The 18,974-nt window shown below is 39.9% G+C and overlaps 1 protein-coding gene across 1 annotated transcript in view; it reads left to right on the forward strand.

Moving 5' to 3' along the window:
* The first annotated feature begins 10,600 nt into the window (after positions 1 to 10,600).
* Positions 10,601 to 18,974, forward strand: part of LOC117258890 (low-density lipoprotein receptor-related protein 1) — a 122,361-nt gene continuing 113,987 nt past the window's right edge. The window contains exon 1 of the mRNA XM_033630109.2: positions 10,601 to 11,228. Coding sequence (XP_033486000.1) covers positions 11,156 to 11,228 — 73 coding nt within the window. The 5' untranslated portion in view covers positions 10,601 to 11,155. The remainder of the gene's footprint in view (positions 11,229 to 18,974) is intronic.

The raw sequence follows: 18,974 nt of genomic DNA on the forward strand, positions 1-18,974 counted from the left end.
GGCTAATTTATTCAGTGTTAAATGCCATAGGCTTGTGCTAATAACGTTAGCATCTTATATTTGTTTGGAAAATGTGTTTAGTATAAGACAGTTGTTTTGTTGTTGAACCTTGTGAGTTGTAATGGAGTCAAATTTTGTAACATTAACTTTGTTAAATGTTGCTGTTGTCCCTGGCTTCATATGAGTAGAGAAAATCTGCTAGCCGCTAGGCTAATTTATACAATGTAAAATGCCATAGGCTTGTGCTAAAAACATTAGCATGTTGTATTTGTAGGGAAAATCTGTCTAGCAAAGGACAAATGTTTTGGCTATGAATGCTGCGAGTTATAGTGAAGCTGATTTGTGTGCTTGTGTTTGACATTGTCTCTATTAAGCCATGTTTAATGTGTGTTTATGGGTGTTTTGAGTCAACTAAACTTTATAGCACTTCACAGAAACCTCCGCTGCTGACTAGTGTTTTGGAGGTTTAACTGCAGAGTGACACAGATAAACCACCGCACAAATATAAATGCTCACAACTGCATAAGCCATGTGCGTAGGCTATGGCGTAGGGTCTGCTGCACAAGTATAAATCGCCCTTAAATCATTTTGCGCCTTTAAAGAAGTGAGGTCAAAACAAACTTGCTATTATGAGGTAAGATTTTTTTTTTTCTTAGCCATTAAGCTCTTTAGCAGAGATGTTTCCTGATGGTTTGTGTTATTGTTCACTAGGGCCGTAACGGTACATGTATTTGTGTCGAACCGTTCGGTACGTGACTTTCGGTTCGGCATGACCCTGTACCGAATTATTGGGCGCAGGATATTATTTTATTTTATTTTAATTCCGTTTTTGCGAGCCGAACCATTTAAAATATCTAATTCCCCGACGGACATAATTGAGTGACGGACCGAGTCCGACCGTAAATCTCCGCTTTCACTTTATGCAGCGCATTCTCGCATTTGGACAACATGGCAAGTGAGCCTGAGGAACCTGAAGACCCACCCGCAAACCTTAAGTCCTCCGTTTGGGAACACTTTGGTTTCAGGGTAAAATACGAAGATGGAAATAAACAAGTGGACAAGACAAAAGCAGTGTGCCGACACTGCAGAACAGCGGTCGGTTATGTACTTGGAAACACGTCTAACATGCTAACGCATCTAAAGCGACACCACCCGAGTTTGAACGTTAACCGGCACAACTAGAAAAAGTTGTTTAAGCTGCACTTTAGATATAAGCATGTTTTGTTTACTGCACTTTAACAAAGTGGGAAAGCTAAGTAAGTTCCTAGTAAAACTGAATCTGAGCAGGCTTTAAAGCTGACCAGCTGCACTATACTTTTTATTTTAATTGAGTAAAACTGTTTAAGCAGAAATTTATATTTATATTTTTCATTCAAAAAATGTGTTAAAAAAACAGCAGGATTTTATTTTTCACTTTTATATTTCTATTTTCATTCAAACAATGTGAAAAAGCAGGATTTTATATATATTTGTTTCATTCAAAAATTGTGTAAAAAGAGTTAACTGCTGTGGTGGTATGTTTTAATAAGGTTACCAATAAGTAAAAGATATTTAATAGTTGTCTATTTTTTTCATTACTGTACCGAAAAAAAACGAACCGTTACTTGTGTACCGAGGTACGTACCGAACCGTGATTTTTGTGTACCGTTACACCCCTATTGTTCACTGGAGTACAGTAAATATGCTCTGTACTTTCAACACTGGATTGTGTTGTCAGTGTGCTCATTGGCTCAACAGTCTTCCGGTTTTCCTTTTTGAATGATGATTTCAGATGGCTGCAGTCTGCTGGTGTGGAGGGCTATGTCCTCTCACGTAGGTGCAGAACATACATGCTTGTTGGCCATTGGTTTGGTGTGTTCATGTGCAACTGTTTGGTTGAGACACAGCGACATGTGGCGATGCAGCAGGGGGCTCTCACTGGCGCTAGTTCACTCTTTCAGTTACTTTTATTTTGGTCATGGTACAAATTACTTAGTAATAAAAAAAATGCAAAGGAAACCAAACATTTCACTCAGAGTGACTGAGGTAAACATTAACAGTAAGAGAGAACCAGAAAGCTCAGCTGGTACTGGTGTATAGATACTGTGGAAATTGAGTAATGAAACCATTTCCAATATTCAGAATAAATATATATCTATAAATATTTTTGACTGCACTAGTCAGGCGTGGAAATTGTGATTTTGAGACTTTGTGCAAAAGCAAGCCTGTTGCCCCTCTCAGTCAATATTTTCTTAGCAGCTGGTTTTAGTGTCAAGCTAAATGAGGTCCAGGTCAAGAGCCAGCAATGCAACAGAAGTGAAAAGGAATAGCCTGTTGCTATTTCCTGAGTAGGAAGTAGACATGACTCACTGTGACCTGAAATAACTTTTATAGAAATTTTTATATTTTGTCCTGATGTGTAATATCCTTCCTTAAGCCCTGTATCTGAATTTTAATGTGAAAATAAAAACTTGTCTCAAAGCTGGCTCTAGTTAAAGTGAAGTTAACTAAATCAACGAAACTATTCAGGAAACTGTGATCATAGTAAATGTAGTGTATACAAATATAAATGCAGTAGGTAGCAACGTGTTCATTTTCTCCAGTATACAATGATTAAATATACTAATGAAGTGTGAATAAACTATTTACCTTACTTCCATCAAGTTTTATTGAATGTCCTAAACAAACTTCTTTCTTTTTGATGTAATGGCAAAGCCCAGAAAGTTTAATTTCTTGGTGTAGTGTGAGCTTTATGTTGGTCAAAGCCAATCATCCCCCATGCATACACACAGGTTCAGCTTCAAACAGTTATTGAAACCCTTCTAGTTTGAGCTGATGCCATCTGGGTGACACCTTTAAATAGTTAGGATAAGGTGTGGAGCGGGGGCGTAGCACCAAATTCCTATGCGTAAGCAGTTTCTGTGATGGTACTGATTAATTTATACAATGCAAATATGCTGCAAGCTTGATTCTTGGCTGTCTGACTGCCCTCCGTCTGAACAACTGCTGATATTATCTGAACCACTGTGAAACTGTGTTAGCTGTGCTCACTTTTACTTTGAAAGAAATCAAAAGCTAGTTTCTATTTTCTCTCTTTCTTTCCCTTTTCTTCTTTGGAACCCCAATTTCCCTTTTTTGGGGAAACACATGACAGAATGCGTTGGTGCTCCAGCAGCATAGGCAGTCATTCACTTGGTTCTAGCTGCGTTATAAGATGAATCCTAATGCTGGGGTCACTAAACCGTTTTATACCTTTTGTTAAGGGTGAATGTGGCCTCAGAGAGCATCCACTACTTATTTTATACAAAGTTCAGTTTCTCAATAATTTATTCAGCCAGTTTTACTTAAATAAAAACTTGCAAACAAATCCAACTTTTCATTCCAGGTTTTTTGAGCACACCTCTCCCACTGGGGCTTTGAGTAATCACTCCTACTTTTTCCACCACTCTGACACCCCTGGTGTGGAGGAGAACACCCAAAACAAATCATTCTCAAACACCTGATACCGACAGGAATAAAGAGCCTAATCATTAGAATATGTTATCTGACAAACTCCAGTGTCACAACCTTATTATCTTGTCTGGCCCATCTTTATTAATTTTGACCCCAGTTAATATGTTTGTCATTAAAATACTTGTATTTTAAGGGAAAAACAAATTAAAAAATAATGTAAAAACAATCTGATTATCTGGTTGCAGTCAACACTGGCTTTCTCTTCTATTTTTGGCCATTTGTCAAACAAAGCAGATGTATCTCCTAAGGGTGGAAAAGCTTTGAAACAGCATGTAGACCATCACAGTGCACTAAACAAATGACATTTATTCATAGTTAGCAGCTCTTTACGGCTGGCTGTCCATTATCTACTGAGTAACAGGGGAGCTCTATGAGATAGATTACTGCCTTTAAATAAAGAACGAATTAAATAAAATGTAGAATCACAGAGGAATCCCTCAGCATATCAGTAGTGTAATTTGAATGCATTCTCTTTTTGCTGTGCTAACATCTAATGAGACAACAAGACAAAAGTGAAATAAAATGTCCTAAGTTTGTATCATCATGTTACATATGGAGTAATCTAGTCGCAAGTGATACACGTTTTTGGAAGTTATATAAGGAAAGTGGTCATTTAAAACACGAAAGTAATGCTTACCTGAAAATGGTATTTTATTTGCCTGTGGTACTGGAGCATAAGTGGACAGTTCACTTTAAAATCAAAAACGCATACATATATCACCCCTTGCTGTGCTGTTTGTCAATCAAGATCGTTTGGGTATAAAGTGTTATATGTTGGAGATATCAGCCGTAGAGATGTCTGCCTTCCCTCGATTTTAATGGAAGTAGATGGCACTCACTTTGAGGTGCTCACAGCACTAAAAAATACATTTAAAAAACTAAACAGCAATGTCTCTTTCCAGACTTCATGACCTGGTTACTCAAGATAATCCACAGATCTTGTTTATGAACAGTTTCATGTAGGAACTATTTTCTTGTACTGTACTATACCCGCCAACTGCATCACTGCTCAGAAGGAAGCATGCATCTACTCCTAACTTACCTAGCACTCTGAGCTGGCTAACATTACAATACAGCTGAGAAAGACGCCATTAATATTTACATCTCATATTGCGTCGTGCCTCTCTTTGAGTAGATGCATACTTCCTTTTGCACAGTGATACAGTTAGCTGTTGTTGTTCGGTAGTAGTAGTTCGGCACCACAACCTGAGTGCCATCTAGTTACATTATATTGGAGAGAGGGCGGACATTTCTGTGGACAGTATCTCCAACACCCGGCAACTCACACTTAAATAATCTAGACTGATAAATAGCACTACGAGTAAGAGGAAAATATGCATTTTTAAATTTGGGGTGAACTGTCCCTTTAAAGTGGACCCAGTGTTTAATTTACTCCATCAGTTCTCATGCAATGCCATTTTTAAAAATATAATATAAACACTGGAAGGATTGACAGCACCTCTACTAATTTCAATGTTTCTCAGAGGGTTGGGGGGGGGCTCAGAGAGAAGAGGCAGACAGGGGTATGACATGCGACAAAGGCTGGAATCGAACCAGAGGACGTTACAGTTATGTAGCATGCGATGTAACCATTTGGCTACCCAGGTGCTCAGATTTTCATGTTTTTCTGTTTCTGGATCAGACCCAGATTTACAATCAACTCTTAGTAAGATAACAGCCTAACTAAGTCAGAGATGATCTTCCATCCCTCTTCCTTGTTTCGGCTGTCTTGCCTCTAGACATCTCTCATATGATTTTAAAAAAGGTGTTTTTATCAACAGAAGTTGCCTGGCAACTAAATCCCCTGACCCTTTTGTCTTGTCTTGCGTACCCTGACTGATTAGCCCTCAAGTGTGTAGAAAACATATGCATTTGTTCATTCAGCCATACAGTGTGTTTTTTCTAGCCATGGCATTTGCATAATGCATCTACATCCGCACAGTTTTAGCAACACAGAAAGACAGAGGACAGGCCTGTATACTTATGTTGATCTAGATGCACGAGGGATTTCATCCTGATTTCATCATGACGGTCTAGTCAGACAGACGGAGAGGCTCAGCTGAATTCATAATCTCTATCTCTCTCTCTCTATCTCTCTCTCTCTCTCTCTAGCTCTGTCTCTCTGTCTCCCACACACACATTACATCCACACAATGTCAAAACTTGATGCATTGGTTCCATTTGCATGAAAATAACATTCTGCATCGCCATAATTCTCTCCATCCAGATATTGACGCTTTTTTCGACTGGACCGTTTTCAGACCACAATTAGGTCACCCAGAGTTGTTCACCCCGTTTCAATCTATGCAGTGTTTTGATATGTGTGTCCAAGTGTTAAGCCAGATGGGCTGTGAGTTCCACAGAGCTCAAGGACAGTTTGGGGAGTGACTCAGCCAACACACTGTGTTTTCACCAGTAACGGGAATAGTGGGGCCTGTTGGGAGCTGTGGATTTTTGGATAGGGTTTCCTCCCCTATCAGATTGAAAAAAGACTGTAACTGAATGCTGCAATAGAATGCTGTTGGTCCAGCAGTTTAATCTAGCATAATCTAGAGTTGAAGAATGTTTCCTGGTGGAACAACCAAAATATTACATAAAATAACACCTGCATTATCTGCAAATCTAAAACTCCTGTGAAAATGTCATGCTGAACTTATTGTTGGACTGGGGCTCTGGATAGTGGGTTGTGTGGGGGAGGGTTACAGATGGGGGAGAAGGGAGTTGGGGTGCGTGATGAGGGGGGTTAGGAGAACACAGGCTGCTGGTGCATGCTCCGCATTCCTCAGGTGTTGTCAGCATAGCTTGCTCAGTAATTACCTCTCTGTGAAAACATGCACAAAGCCACACTTTACTAGCAAACTGAAGGGCAGTAACCAAGAGAAGCTGTTAGGGGAGATGTCAGAGACAGATGGGAGTACATTTATATTCACATTTAGGCATAATATGAGCTGGAATGGTTATTCTGTACAAGAGAATGAGTGTGCCAGAGGAAAATTAGTTGAAAAATCAAAGTTATGGTGTGCTTCATGCATTCAGTGGAGCTACAGATGCAGAGCGAGGCTGTGTGCGAGTCTGGAGCTTGATTTATGCAGCAATCCATCTTCTCTCAAGGATATGGGCAGGTTGGGTAATGATTGTAGCCAAGCAGACCTTGGCACGTGAGTTGAGTGGTGTGATGCAGACGTACAGATTCAAAGATGGTGGTCAGCCTTCACACACAGAATTTTTATTGAGCTTGCATGCAGGGAGAAGATCCTTGTGATCCTTCCTCTGCATGCTGCTTTTCATTGTTTCTCTCAGATGTCATCACTCTCATAATTGACACGACCGTCACAGAAGGAGCAGGTTCCCCCTGTCTGGGAACTCTTCTCACTCCCTCCTCTGCCCCGCTCTGTCTCCTTGGCTGGCTTGCTAAAAGCTGAGGGATTGTGTGCAGATGTGCCTGGAGTGAGGCCAGCCCCTCTGCCCTGGGAGAACATGTGGTCTGGGAGTGTTTACACTGGCACTCTTTCAAGCTGTCTCCCACACAGCATGCTGGCGTCTGTCTCTCCTGGATGACAATGCTCAACCCTCCTCCCACAAAGGGGACATTCTCAGGTTGAGGTGACACCAGCAATCGTGTTTATTTACTGTGTTGACAAACAGGAGAAACAGCAATGTAAATAGAGTTTAACACATTAGCTAACATAAAAAAAAATCCCAGCAAACTTGATTAGGGGCTTTAATAAGATACATGAAATGGTGGTTTGGTTGAAAAAAAAAAAAAAATCCAACATACTATTTTCCCTCTAACTTTCTTTGTGTTTAAATTCTGTTTTGATGCGCAAAGTGAAAATAGGTTGGGATTCAAGAGATATCCAGACACCTCAGGCATGTTTTTCACAGATTCTCGACATACTTCACATTCTCTCCTGTGATTCAGGCTCTGAGTAAACATCTGTAAGCTGAAAAGCCCTGAAAGGCACGCTTATTCTTAACACCGGTGGCATCGAGGTTACTGTCAGCTTGTGTGAAATACACACCGGTTGTTTTTAGTACCCACGATTAAATGCCGGTGGGAAAAGGAGACACACATTGCGTAACGCCACAGACTTGCAAAAAGAGTCATTTACGGGCAGTTCAGTTACAGAACGTCTGCGGTGGAGGCAAAGATCCTCTCATGTTCTCTTTATAACCAAATGACTCTTTAATCAGAGCTTCCTTCCTTGAGGATTTGCCATGTAAAATTTACCAAACATTACATTAAATGGTTGGATTCTTTTTGTTGTGTTAGTGAAATGAGTTACAGTCTACATGTGCCTCTGTATTGTAAGTATTCAGCGCCCCCTGCAGGTTTGGATGGTTTCTGAGTCTACCCAATCATACTTCAAGAAGAATTTTACAAATCTTACATGCTGTTTGTATGAAGCTATAAACAGCTGCATTACTGAGTTGGCGCCTGTTTTTAAATGAAATTTTTAATAATGTGAATTATGATAGATCTTTGATTTTCATTGAAGATGCCTAAGTCTGTAAACATTTCAGAGGCCACTTGTATTTTCTTGTAAGAGCTATTTTTCTTTGTTAACTTATTAATATTTGATATCACTTCATTTTTTACATCCAGATGTAGTTATCTATATGGTTCATTTGTTTTCTTACTTGACATAGTGCATAATGAATGGATAAGGTGAATGCTTACAGACTATAAAAATCTTTGTGGATTATTGGAGTATTTGATGCCGCACTGTGAGCTGTCACATGTTAGTTCTGTAAATAATCACATCTACTTAAAGCTGGGAAGACTGTTGAAATACTGTACATGCTCAATTAAAAACATGTAACCACCTACATTTCATAGCAACCTTACCTCAGTTCTGATTTTCATGCACCACTAGGGGGCATGATTTAGTGAAGAATTGCAGAGGTTGAGGGGCCTCCACACACATACACCTCTCAATGAACTGTTTCACTGTGTGCTTTTCTGTCTTGACTTGTAATCTGTAGGTGCAACTTTAAATGTGGACAGTCCAACCCAGAATCAAAAATACATATTATTCCTTTTATTTGTAATGCTATTTATTAATCTGGATTATTTTGGTATGAGTTGCAGTGTTGGAGCTATCTGCGTTCTCTCAAATATAATGGGACTAAATGGCACTTGGCTTGTGGTGCTCAAAGTACCCCACTAAGAAAGAAAGAAAAGAAAATTTTATTTATTTTTCTTCTGTTTTTTTGAAAAACTCAACAATGTCTCTTTCCAGAAATCATGCCCCGGTTACTCAAAATAATCCACAGACCTTGTTGTGAGCAGTTTCATATTAGTCTGACTCAACTGACTGTGGCTATAAACCTGCCATTGTTGTGCTGATTTTGGCCGGCATTCTACCTTCCTTCCATTGTCTGCGTGTTACCGTTTCCAAATCAACTACTGAGCTAACAACTAACAAGCTGAAAATGTCAAGCTTTGATGAAGATATGGATTTTATAATATAGCATGCCTGCTCTGTTCTTTCGGTGAATTGTTGTAAAGATCTACAACAAACATAACCACTTGTGAACTCACTTCAGAAAAGCCCAGACTCAGTCTCACAGGACTCTCATGCCAGAGCTGATTTTCCACATCTTTTACCCTGGCAGCAGCATGCGCCATTGACAATGACTATACTGATGTAGCGATCTGTTCCTCTTCACACGAGCTACTGTGATATGGTCATAATAATGTTCTGCTAGAGCCACATACAGCTAGCAGATGTCTGAGATTTTTATGGGTTCAGTGAGTTCCTCCAGAGCTAAAGTATAGTCAGACCTCATTTCTAGAGCACCAATTATCAAATTATGTTTCTCTTATTGTCACTAAAAGTTAAATCACACAATTGATTTATGTCTGTTAATGTTTCTGCTGCGGTTTCTTTTTCTGTGGCGGCCATTTTGATGACAGTGCTCGCCTCCCCATGTGCAAACGTTCCCGCAAAACAAGTTCAACCCCGAACTGTTTTGCAAGGGCACCATCACAGTCACTGCATCCTTGGCTTAGTGCCATCCAAATTACTATGATTAGTTTCAAGAAACAAAAACAAACCAGAGCGTTTATTTCTCCCCAATAGCAGACAGATAGTTGTGATTCCAGACCTTTCTCTAGCGCTTACACAGCACTGCAGAGCTAGGTCTGGCAATGTGGGACTAGTGTCATGTAGGAACTATTCTACTACTATCTTTCTACCAAACTACACCTGCCAACAGTATCACCGCACAGAAGGAAGTGTGCATCTACTCATGAACAAGATCGGCTTTCGAAGCATTAGATGAAACATTAATAGCATCGTCCTTGGCTGAGCTATAACATTAGCTAGGTTAGTGGTGTTAGGTGAGCTAGCAGTAGATGCACACTTCCTTTAGTGTAGTGATATGGTTGTTTGGTAGAAAGAAAATAGTTCCTATATGAAACTGCTCACAACAAGGACTGTGGATTATCTTAAGTAACTGGATCATGATTTCTGGAAAGAGACATTGCTGTTGAGTTTTTGAAAGAAAGGCAGACATCTATATCTTATATCTCCAACACTTGGCAACTCACACCAAAACAATCTTGATAAATTGCACTACATGTAAGAGGAAGCGTAGGATTTTTTTTTTTTTTTTTTTTTTGTCATTGATTTTTGAGTAACCTGTACCTTTAATGTCAGGAATTTATTACAGGCTTCTGTTAGACAGTGCAATTCAAAATAGGAATCTATACAAATACAACAATTTGAAAGTGATATTTTGGATTTATCAACCATATGATTGGTGGTAAAAGCAGAAGAAGCTGCAGACCTACATTAAATAACTGTTGATAGTAGAAAAAACACTATGTTCAACAACTCTGTAGGCAGCATGTCGGTGTTTCACAGGTGTTTCATTGACTTTGCAATATTATAATTACTCATCATCACTTAATTTTGTAACGAGAAATAAAAATCAGGATTTTGTAGAAATACTGAGCCAACATGGCTGACCCCAGAGCGCCAGTTGCATACAGCACCGCCTCTCTCTCCCACCTCCACGACTGATGAAAAAGCGCATGAAACAGGAGAAAAGGAGGTGTGTTAGGGCATGCGCACACGGAGCTCACCGCTCAGTTATCCCATTTTTTGAGGAGCCGAGCTTACGTCACGGGCTCGTCCACAGTGCTGGAGCTTGAGATTCACCATCCACTCATGCAACCACAAGCACGGGGAGGCATTGGCGCTCCGAGGGAAAAAACGCTTTTACTTTTTAATTTTTCTTTTTAGTTTGGCACGGAATGAGCTGAGAGGAGCCGGCGGCTGCAGCGCTCCTGGACGTGTGGACGATTCTGGTGGCATGGTGTGGTGAAACAAGAGACCCCAGCAAAGCACTGAGAGACGGAGGTTACACAGTGCATCATGTTTGAATGCCGATAATCAATTAGAAATATACATGACTGTGCTGCTGCATTGCCTATAGCCTCGCCGGGCTGTAGCAACTCTCCTTTTATTGCTGAAGCCCGTCTGAAGCCGCCACCGTGCTGAGGGGCTGAAGGGTGCAACTGAACGGACAATCGCACCCGGACCATTGAAGGGGTTCGGATGAGGTGGTCGATCGGGTTGTTCGGTTTGAGAAATCCAGCCAACTTTTCCTCTGTTCCTTTCTAACAGCAGTGCCGCCGAGCATTGCTCAGGAGATGGCGATGAGGTTGTTCTACTTGGGATTTATACTCTGCTTGGAGATCATATCTCCTAACGGTGCAACCGTAGGTAAGAAGCCTGTTGTGTTATCTTGCATTGTGATACTCGAGAAAGCATGACCACTTTTTTTCCTCCTCCTGCAAAGCATCTGTGCACAGGCCTGTGTTCACCAGAGTTGGAGCCAACACCGCAAATAGGTTGACAATAACACAGTGTGCCCACAGCAGTCTCCCCAGAGGAAGAGATCGATAATTAGGAAAGCCTTTAATCACAGAAAGTAGCGCACAAATAAGCAGCGCCTTGGTTATTTTGGCGTAAAATCAGTCTGCGTTTTTTTTTTTTAGCAGTGCTCCTGTCTGAGCAGACAGAATGGGCCTGCCTGTAAGGATGGCAGACAGTGAGGTTATTCACTGTTGGAATATCCAGCAGGTAAAAGACAAGCACTTGCATGAACGACCCATTTCCACAAAACGACATCATTTCTGACTGACTGCGACAAAATGGCTATATCCCCCCCCTCTCCCTTTTTTTTTCAAGAAATACACAATTCCTCGTGTCTGTTGTGTGTGTGGCTACAGCTGATAGCTACCATTCAAACCAAACGTGCTGATTTTTTATTCAGAAAAAATGAAGCAGCAGGCTTGAGTTTCACATCAAACCTGTGGGAGTCAGATCGGTCAGATCAGCTTGCATGTTTGTTTTCAGTTACTCTTCGCACATAAAAACAACAGTTGTGTCTGCTCGTAAAAGGTGTAATCTTAATGGCGCGGCTTGTCCCGACGTGTGGCGTCAGTGGCTGGCTGGGAATCACAACTTATTAGTGACAGCCAGGTACTGTGTGATAGTGGAATGAACAGTTATCCTGTTACGTCCCGGGAGCGCCTTAATACTCCCGAATCCCTGATAGTAATAATGAGATATTAAATGCACCATTGCTCTTGTGACAATGCATTGCAGACCTGTTGAGCCTTTCCTCTCTTGGGCACTTTAAGGGAAGCCTGAAGGTGCAAAATAGCACATTTATTTGCGTTTGTTCTACATATGCCACCTTCAATATTTAACATTACACACAGTATGTTTACCCAGAAAGCACATAGGCTACTATATTGAGCCAACATATTGTCAGACTTCCATAATATTTTGTGGATAAAAAACTGAAAAAGTCACGCTCTACTACCCAAGTCAGACCTGACAGCTGTGTACATGCATGCATCAACCTGACATTTCATTTCACTCTTTTACCCTCTGTTTACTTTGGTGCCCAAAGGAAAACTAACACATTAAAACCTTAATTTTGCCACTGAAGCCAGCTGCCACTGTTAATGTCTCTACAAAAATAGCTTCCGCCCTTCTCTACGTTGGGAGATCTTATGTAAGTTTCATTAGATTGTGATGGAGGCTGTTCAGAGTGAAAGCCATAGCAGAGGTTACAGGAGTCGGCAAGCTCCTCCCACCTCCTCCATCAGTATGTAACATCTGGACACAGGGAGACCATTAATCCAACTTAGATGTGACTGCAAAAGAGGGGGGGAGGGACCAGCTGAAGAGCCGGGGGTGAGGGCGGGTGAAGCGAAATGAACTTCAAGAATAAGTCTGGGATGCTCTCTGAAACTGACACTTAGTTACATCACAGGGAGTTAGGGATGGGAATGATATGTGTGTGTGTGTATGTGTTACGTCATTAGTAACAGTTGATTTGTCAGCCTCCCATTGGAGCAGTGTTGGTCCAAAAGGGTAGAGATGGTCAAGTGAGTGGATATAAGCTCTAAGGCTGGCCACTTGGACTGGATTTGTCCGGATCACCGCTGGGCCACAGCATGAATTTACGAATGGGAAAGGATTAGTGAGAGAAAGGTCAAGAGGCCATAGTTGACAGTTAAACATTGGACAGACCTTTTTTGTTTGTTACTGATCTTTGGTGTTGATTAGTTTATTATCTTGGCAATTAGAGGTGTCATCCATCTTAGACTGACAAGATCCAGTCAAGTTCTGCACAGTACTGAGAGCCTTGTAGTTCTAGTGAATGAGGGAAAATGAAGAGTTGTGAACACAGTTTGAGTTGATGCTTGCACTAAATTTATGATTGTTGACATTTGGGACTAGGATTTGGCAATATATCAGTATTATACCAGTATCATCAAATAACACTCGTACATCTTAGATTTCGGATATCGTATTATTCCAAGTGTTGTCTTTCTGGGTTTTAAAGGCTGCATTACATTAAAGTGATGCAACTTTTCTATTATTTGCTTTTACCCACTTTGTCTTTATATCCAAATCACTAAAAAAAAAATTAAAATCAAAAATCTCATTGTGTCAATATTTTGTGAAAGCACCAATAGTCAACCCTACAGTATAGCCACAATATTGATATCGAGGTATTTCGTCAAAAAGATGGTTGTTTTTGATTTTTCATCATATCTCCCAGCTTTATTTGGGATGCAGCTAAAGATAATTTCATTATCTATCATTATTTCATGACTAATTAATCTGCAGATCCTTTCAGTTGTTAACTTATCAATTATCTGATCTACAAAATGTAAGAAAAATATAATATTCTAGAGCCTAGACTCTAAAGGCACATTTTCAGATTGCTCGTTTTGTCCAACCAACAGTCCAAAACCAATGGTATACAGTTTCCGATAGTAATAAGACAAAATAAAGCATACAATTCTAACATTTGAAAAGCTGGAAACATCAAATGGTTGGCATTTTGCTTGAAGAACAACTAATCAGTTTAAAGGGCTGATATGATTTGTTGATCATCAGAAAATTCATCTGCAACTATTTCAGTAATTCATCAATCGCTTAAGTCAACTTTAATCAAAAATTATAGAACATACCAAAGCTCCAGCTTCTCAGTTGTGAGGATTTGCTGCTTTTCTTTGTTGTATGTGATGTTTGTACTAGTAAATTGAATATAATTAAGTTTTTTTTGGGTTAGGCAAAACAACTAATTTGAAGGATTTGTTGTGATGAGCATTTTTCACTATTTTCAGATATTTTACTGTCCAAACGATTAATTAAGAAATATTTCACAGTTAAGTGATAGTGGAAACAATTGTTAGTCACAACCCTAATTGGTTATCCAAATAGTTGGTGATTAATGACTACACAATCAATCAACTAATTGTTTCAGCTCTAGTTGACATTAAAGGAATGTGTAAGCCACAAAATGACCATTTGTAGGTCAATTTGTTGTAGTACTTCCGAAACATATGCATTGTCATTTAAGAAAAAATATTGGAGTCTGGCTTAGAAGAGACCATGGATAAGTTTCACTTTTAGTTCAGTTTTAATTAGTGAAGTTTAAAGTGAAAATGTGTTTGGGAAGTACTGAGCATATGACTGGATAAATGAGACCTGGATTTTACTGCATGAGTTCTGTGAAAGTTTGAAAATGGATGTTTTGATATAGTTTCACTGTTGTTAAATGTGGTCCCCAATCAATCATTAAATCAATATTGGCCAATGTTTGCCATTTTCCGTAGAGGAATGTGAGAAAAACAAAGTTATCTTCATAAATTCAAGGAAGTACAGCACAATTAATTGATTTACAAATGGTTATTTTGTGGGTGAAGTATTCCTTTAAGGTAAATAAAACGCTTTATTATTTTACCAGTCATTTTAGCATTTTGCTGAGAAAATAGCATTTCAGTTTTGCTTTATTTGTAGTTTTAATTCCATTCTGCATTCATGCAGCAGAATGGCCCTATGTTAAATGAAACCCTCCATATTTACTTATTGTTAAGAATCAGACATCCGTGTTGGATAGCTTTACGACCACTGAGCTTACATGTAGAGGCAGAAGAATCCCGTCGGTGAAAAGTGTAAATGTGGGTCAGAGGCTAAAGAGGTTGAATTCCTGAGGAGCCTACGCTCTGTTTGCCTGACCTTTTTAATGGGACCTGGCTTTACCTTTTCCTTAGAACTGTCACTTGAAACATCTGCTGGAAAAATTCAGCATCCCTCAAACAAATTCAACAGCTAATAGAACTTGGATTGCTCTCTTTAGCTCTTCCAAGTGGAGGTCACTGGGGAGTGGTTATTGTAACCATGTACACCTGAGGCTGTCTGTTGATGCACTCTTATCAGGTAACACAGATAATCCCCTCAATGATTGTCTGCCATTCAAAGTCTCCTCACAGAAACATAGGATAAAAAGGTATAAAATATATGGATTGAAATGCAGCCAAAGAGTGCAGTTTTGAGTACATTCTTTGGCTTCTGAGTGAGATTTAATGTAAAGCTTGTGTGCAGGTGTTTTGCATTTTGGTCTTGACCTAGTGAAAATATTTGTGAAATGATAATAGCAGGCGGTGGGATTCTTGACCGTAGCTGCAGAAAAGATCCCCTTTTTATCCCTCTACTTCCTGCGCTACATTGCAATCATCTGTGACCAGAAGGTAAAACCAGATTAACATAAATGTCCTCAGTGTTGTTCCCCTCATATTGAAGGCGTGAGACCATAGATGAAAGAGTGTTTGTTGATTGTGAATAGCAGGGGTGTACTGTAATTGGTGTTTTCTGCTAGCTACATCACTGTTTACCCTGTTTAGCTCCCTAAGACCCAAAAAAAAGAAACGGATCGGCTTCTTTAACAAAACAGGGTGTGTGGGTGGGTGTTAATGCAGCTCTGTAAGATTCATTGGGTGTTTTGTCGGTGATATAATCAGGCTCGCTATGCATTACTGCTTTCCTTTCTTGTCAAATATGAAGATGCCTCCTAGACATAAGTGGGGTTTTTTAACATCAGCATATCACATCTTTAGATAAGGATACATCACACTTCATAAAGAGAGTACGCAGAGAGCTGTTCAAATGTTGCAGAGGGTTGCAACGTTTGCCTGACACCTGGCACAGCTGTGAGAATACTGGCTCTGTGACTCCTGTTTTGCTTCGACACCATTAATGGTGAACTTTCGGACACTTTCTGCTGCTGCTCTTTGTTTGTCGGTCCCATTGGCTTTACCGGGTCACGCTCATGTACACCTCAGATGTTGCGGATGACGTTGGCTTTGCGCTAGACTGGAGAATCGTTTTGATCACAGGGACCCTCGGCTGTTTTCACACCTGGTCAGGGGGGAGAATCTGATATATGGAGATAAGATTCCAATTTCATGGACTGCTGCAATGTGTCAAAGCTGTTTACTTTCATCAAAGTCACAGCCACGGCTCTCAGTTATCGGTTTGTGGCTCTGCATGAAACAAACATTTGTGCTACTTGTGTTGTCGCAAAGATCTGAACAGCATTGTATCAGAATTACTGTAGCTGGCGTAAATTTCAGTACTCGGTTAACATGCACTTTAAAGGCATACAATACTGCGACATATATAACATCATATTACAAATCCAGTGTAAAGATATTGAGATCTGGGACAGCAAAATGAAAAAACAGCTCAAACATATGGTAATAAAATAATAAAAAATGTACAAAAATTCAGTTTATTTTAATAGTATTGCATTATGTATTTATCATCATCATTTCAGCACAATAACAGGTAAACCTGTTAATAAGCCAACAATTTTTCAACGATTGTCCAGAAAATGTGTTGTCTGACATTATGTATGGATATATCATGATATAAAGTCAAATGTAGAGGATTTTTGCTGATGGTGTAAAGATCATGGATGTATCAAGAGAATGGGATGCAGTGTTGGAAGTGGGGATTCTTTCATTCCTATGAAAGTTGCTAAGTGGTGCATAAAGCCAAAGCCAAAGAGATTGAACTTCCGTGTATTAAATTGCACACAAGCGCACCAGAGACTCTCTCCAGTTGAGCAGGCTGCTTTCGAGTTAGCCCTCTGCCAGTCTGAGTGGGCAGAAGTTCGCTGCATAGATCAGCCTCTCATTGGGCGGAACGAGCCACCCGCTGAAGTCCCGCCCTACCACCTCCGGTTGCAGTTTTCAACATGTCCTTTACCAGCTTTTGCGGTGTTTGATCTTGCGGGGACGTAGCCATTTTTCTGCCATGGTTCGCGTCCTGTAGGTGGTATTTTTGTGGGCATGTTACACCAAAACCTGTTTCCCCCCGGCAATATTTTTGCAAGCGCGCTGTTGCTGTGGCACCGCCCAGAACGATTGTGATTGGTTGAAAGAAATACAAGCAGCCGGGGCGTTTTTTTTCCAATCTTAAAGTGAGCGTCGGCCCAGCCAGACCTTTCTTTTCTTGAGAAAGGTCTGGTGAGCGAGACTAGCCCTCTGCTAACTTAAATGGGGATAAAATGAGTTAATTGTGCAGCTCTTCTAGACTTTACAAATGTTATCGGACCGAATGGATCAAATTGTGCTTGTTAAACGAGTCGTCTCACAGGGGTTGCGACGCTCAAATGTATCCCTTACAGAGGTCCCTTTCCCAGTGGAGGTCTTTGTAAAAAGTCTGTTTGGGCCCAATGGCATCATGTGACAGACCCGGAAGTTGTAGTTACATGGTTTGGCCACTTTGGCTATAGTATATATTCTGTAATTTAGTGCAACTTCAATACTTTAAATCTGATAACTTGCAGCCTCATGATCATCTAGCCTATCAGCACAACACCCCAAATATATGAATATATAAGTAGTACACCCAGCTGACCTAGCTGACACCTGCCAATGCATTTATGCAACGTGTCCCTAGAAAGGTTAACAGTCTACATACAATGTTGCCAGGTTACAACATGCGCTGAAAATGCAACAGCAAGATATAAACTGAATGCATCCTTTCAAAGCGTAATGTGACACTGCTACTTAAAACCCATGGGTACGACTGCTTTTACATTCATTTAATGCACATTACATGAAAATGAACAGATCACATTCATCATATCATTAATACTTTACCCATTACCACAATTAACAAAAGCTCACAAGGAAGCATTAAAAAGATTGGAGACATTAAGTATGTTGACAAAAATAACATGTACATATGTACATACTTTCATTTCTGTTGCTCCATAATCTATTATGCCTGTACTATCAGACTATATCTGCAACTATCAGGCATCTGTTATGATGATATCATAAACTGTTATCAAACAACTTGTAAAATCATTTCTCAGTGAAGTGCTCACATCACAATAAGCAGTGTTACTGACAGACATGTTTTCCATATTGATACCTGTCACAGAAAAACACCTGTTGAGACACTGCAGCCAAATCTAATGAGCAGTAGTTTCACCTGAACTCTCTCAAATCTTGTGCATATATTTGAACAAATTCACTCTAGTTTGAAAACTATTATTAATAGCTGTTTATAACCTGTTTAGTTTATACTTCCTTGTCTGATTCTGTTATCACCTCAGAACTCCACTGTGTGTGTCTGGGAACCAGCTGAATGTACTCTGTGGTTCTTAACAATACTATCAAGATTAAAGGGCGTGTGTGTAATCTTTGACTTTAACCGTGCTTGCCAAGGTCTACAGCTTCTATGTAAAAGTAAAGTAACTAGTTCACTGTGATTTTCTGCTTTTTTTATAGGACAGTCATACTTTGTGAGAGTTAAATCACTCATGCATTTTGGTGCGTTCTGCATTTTCAGAACATCTAAGGAACATTATGTGAAGTTGAGACTTTTATGTATCACACAGTCAAGTTATGGGATCTCACTGCTGAACAAAGAGGTCATCTGTTAAGATGTGAAGTGGATGACAGCTCATTTGTTGTATTGTTTATGAGTCATTCCCAGCAATTACTGAGCCAGGAACATTCCTCCCTCCTGCCTCCTTTAGAGTGAATCTAATGAGAGATTCATAGAGATCCACTTTCATTCTTCATCTCAAGTAAATCTTTGTTTAATAACATACTGTATTTGTACCTTATTCTTGTAGCCTTG

Source organism: Epinephelus lanceolatus, chromosome 8 (assembly GCF_041903045.1).
Source record: "Epinephelus lanceolatus isolate andai-2023 chromosome 8, ASM4190304v1, whole genome shotgun sequence".
NCBI lineage: Eukaryota > Metazoa > Chordata > Actinopteri > Perciformes > Serranidae > Epinephelus > Epinephelus lanceolatus.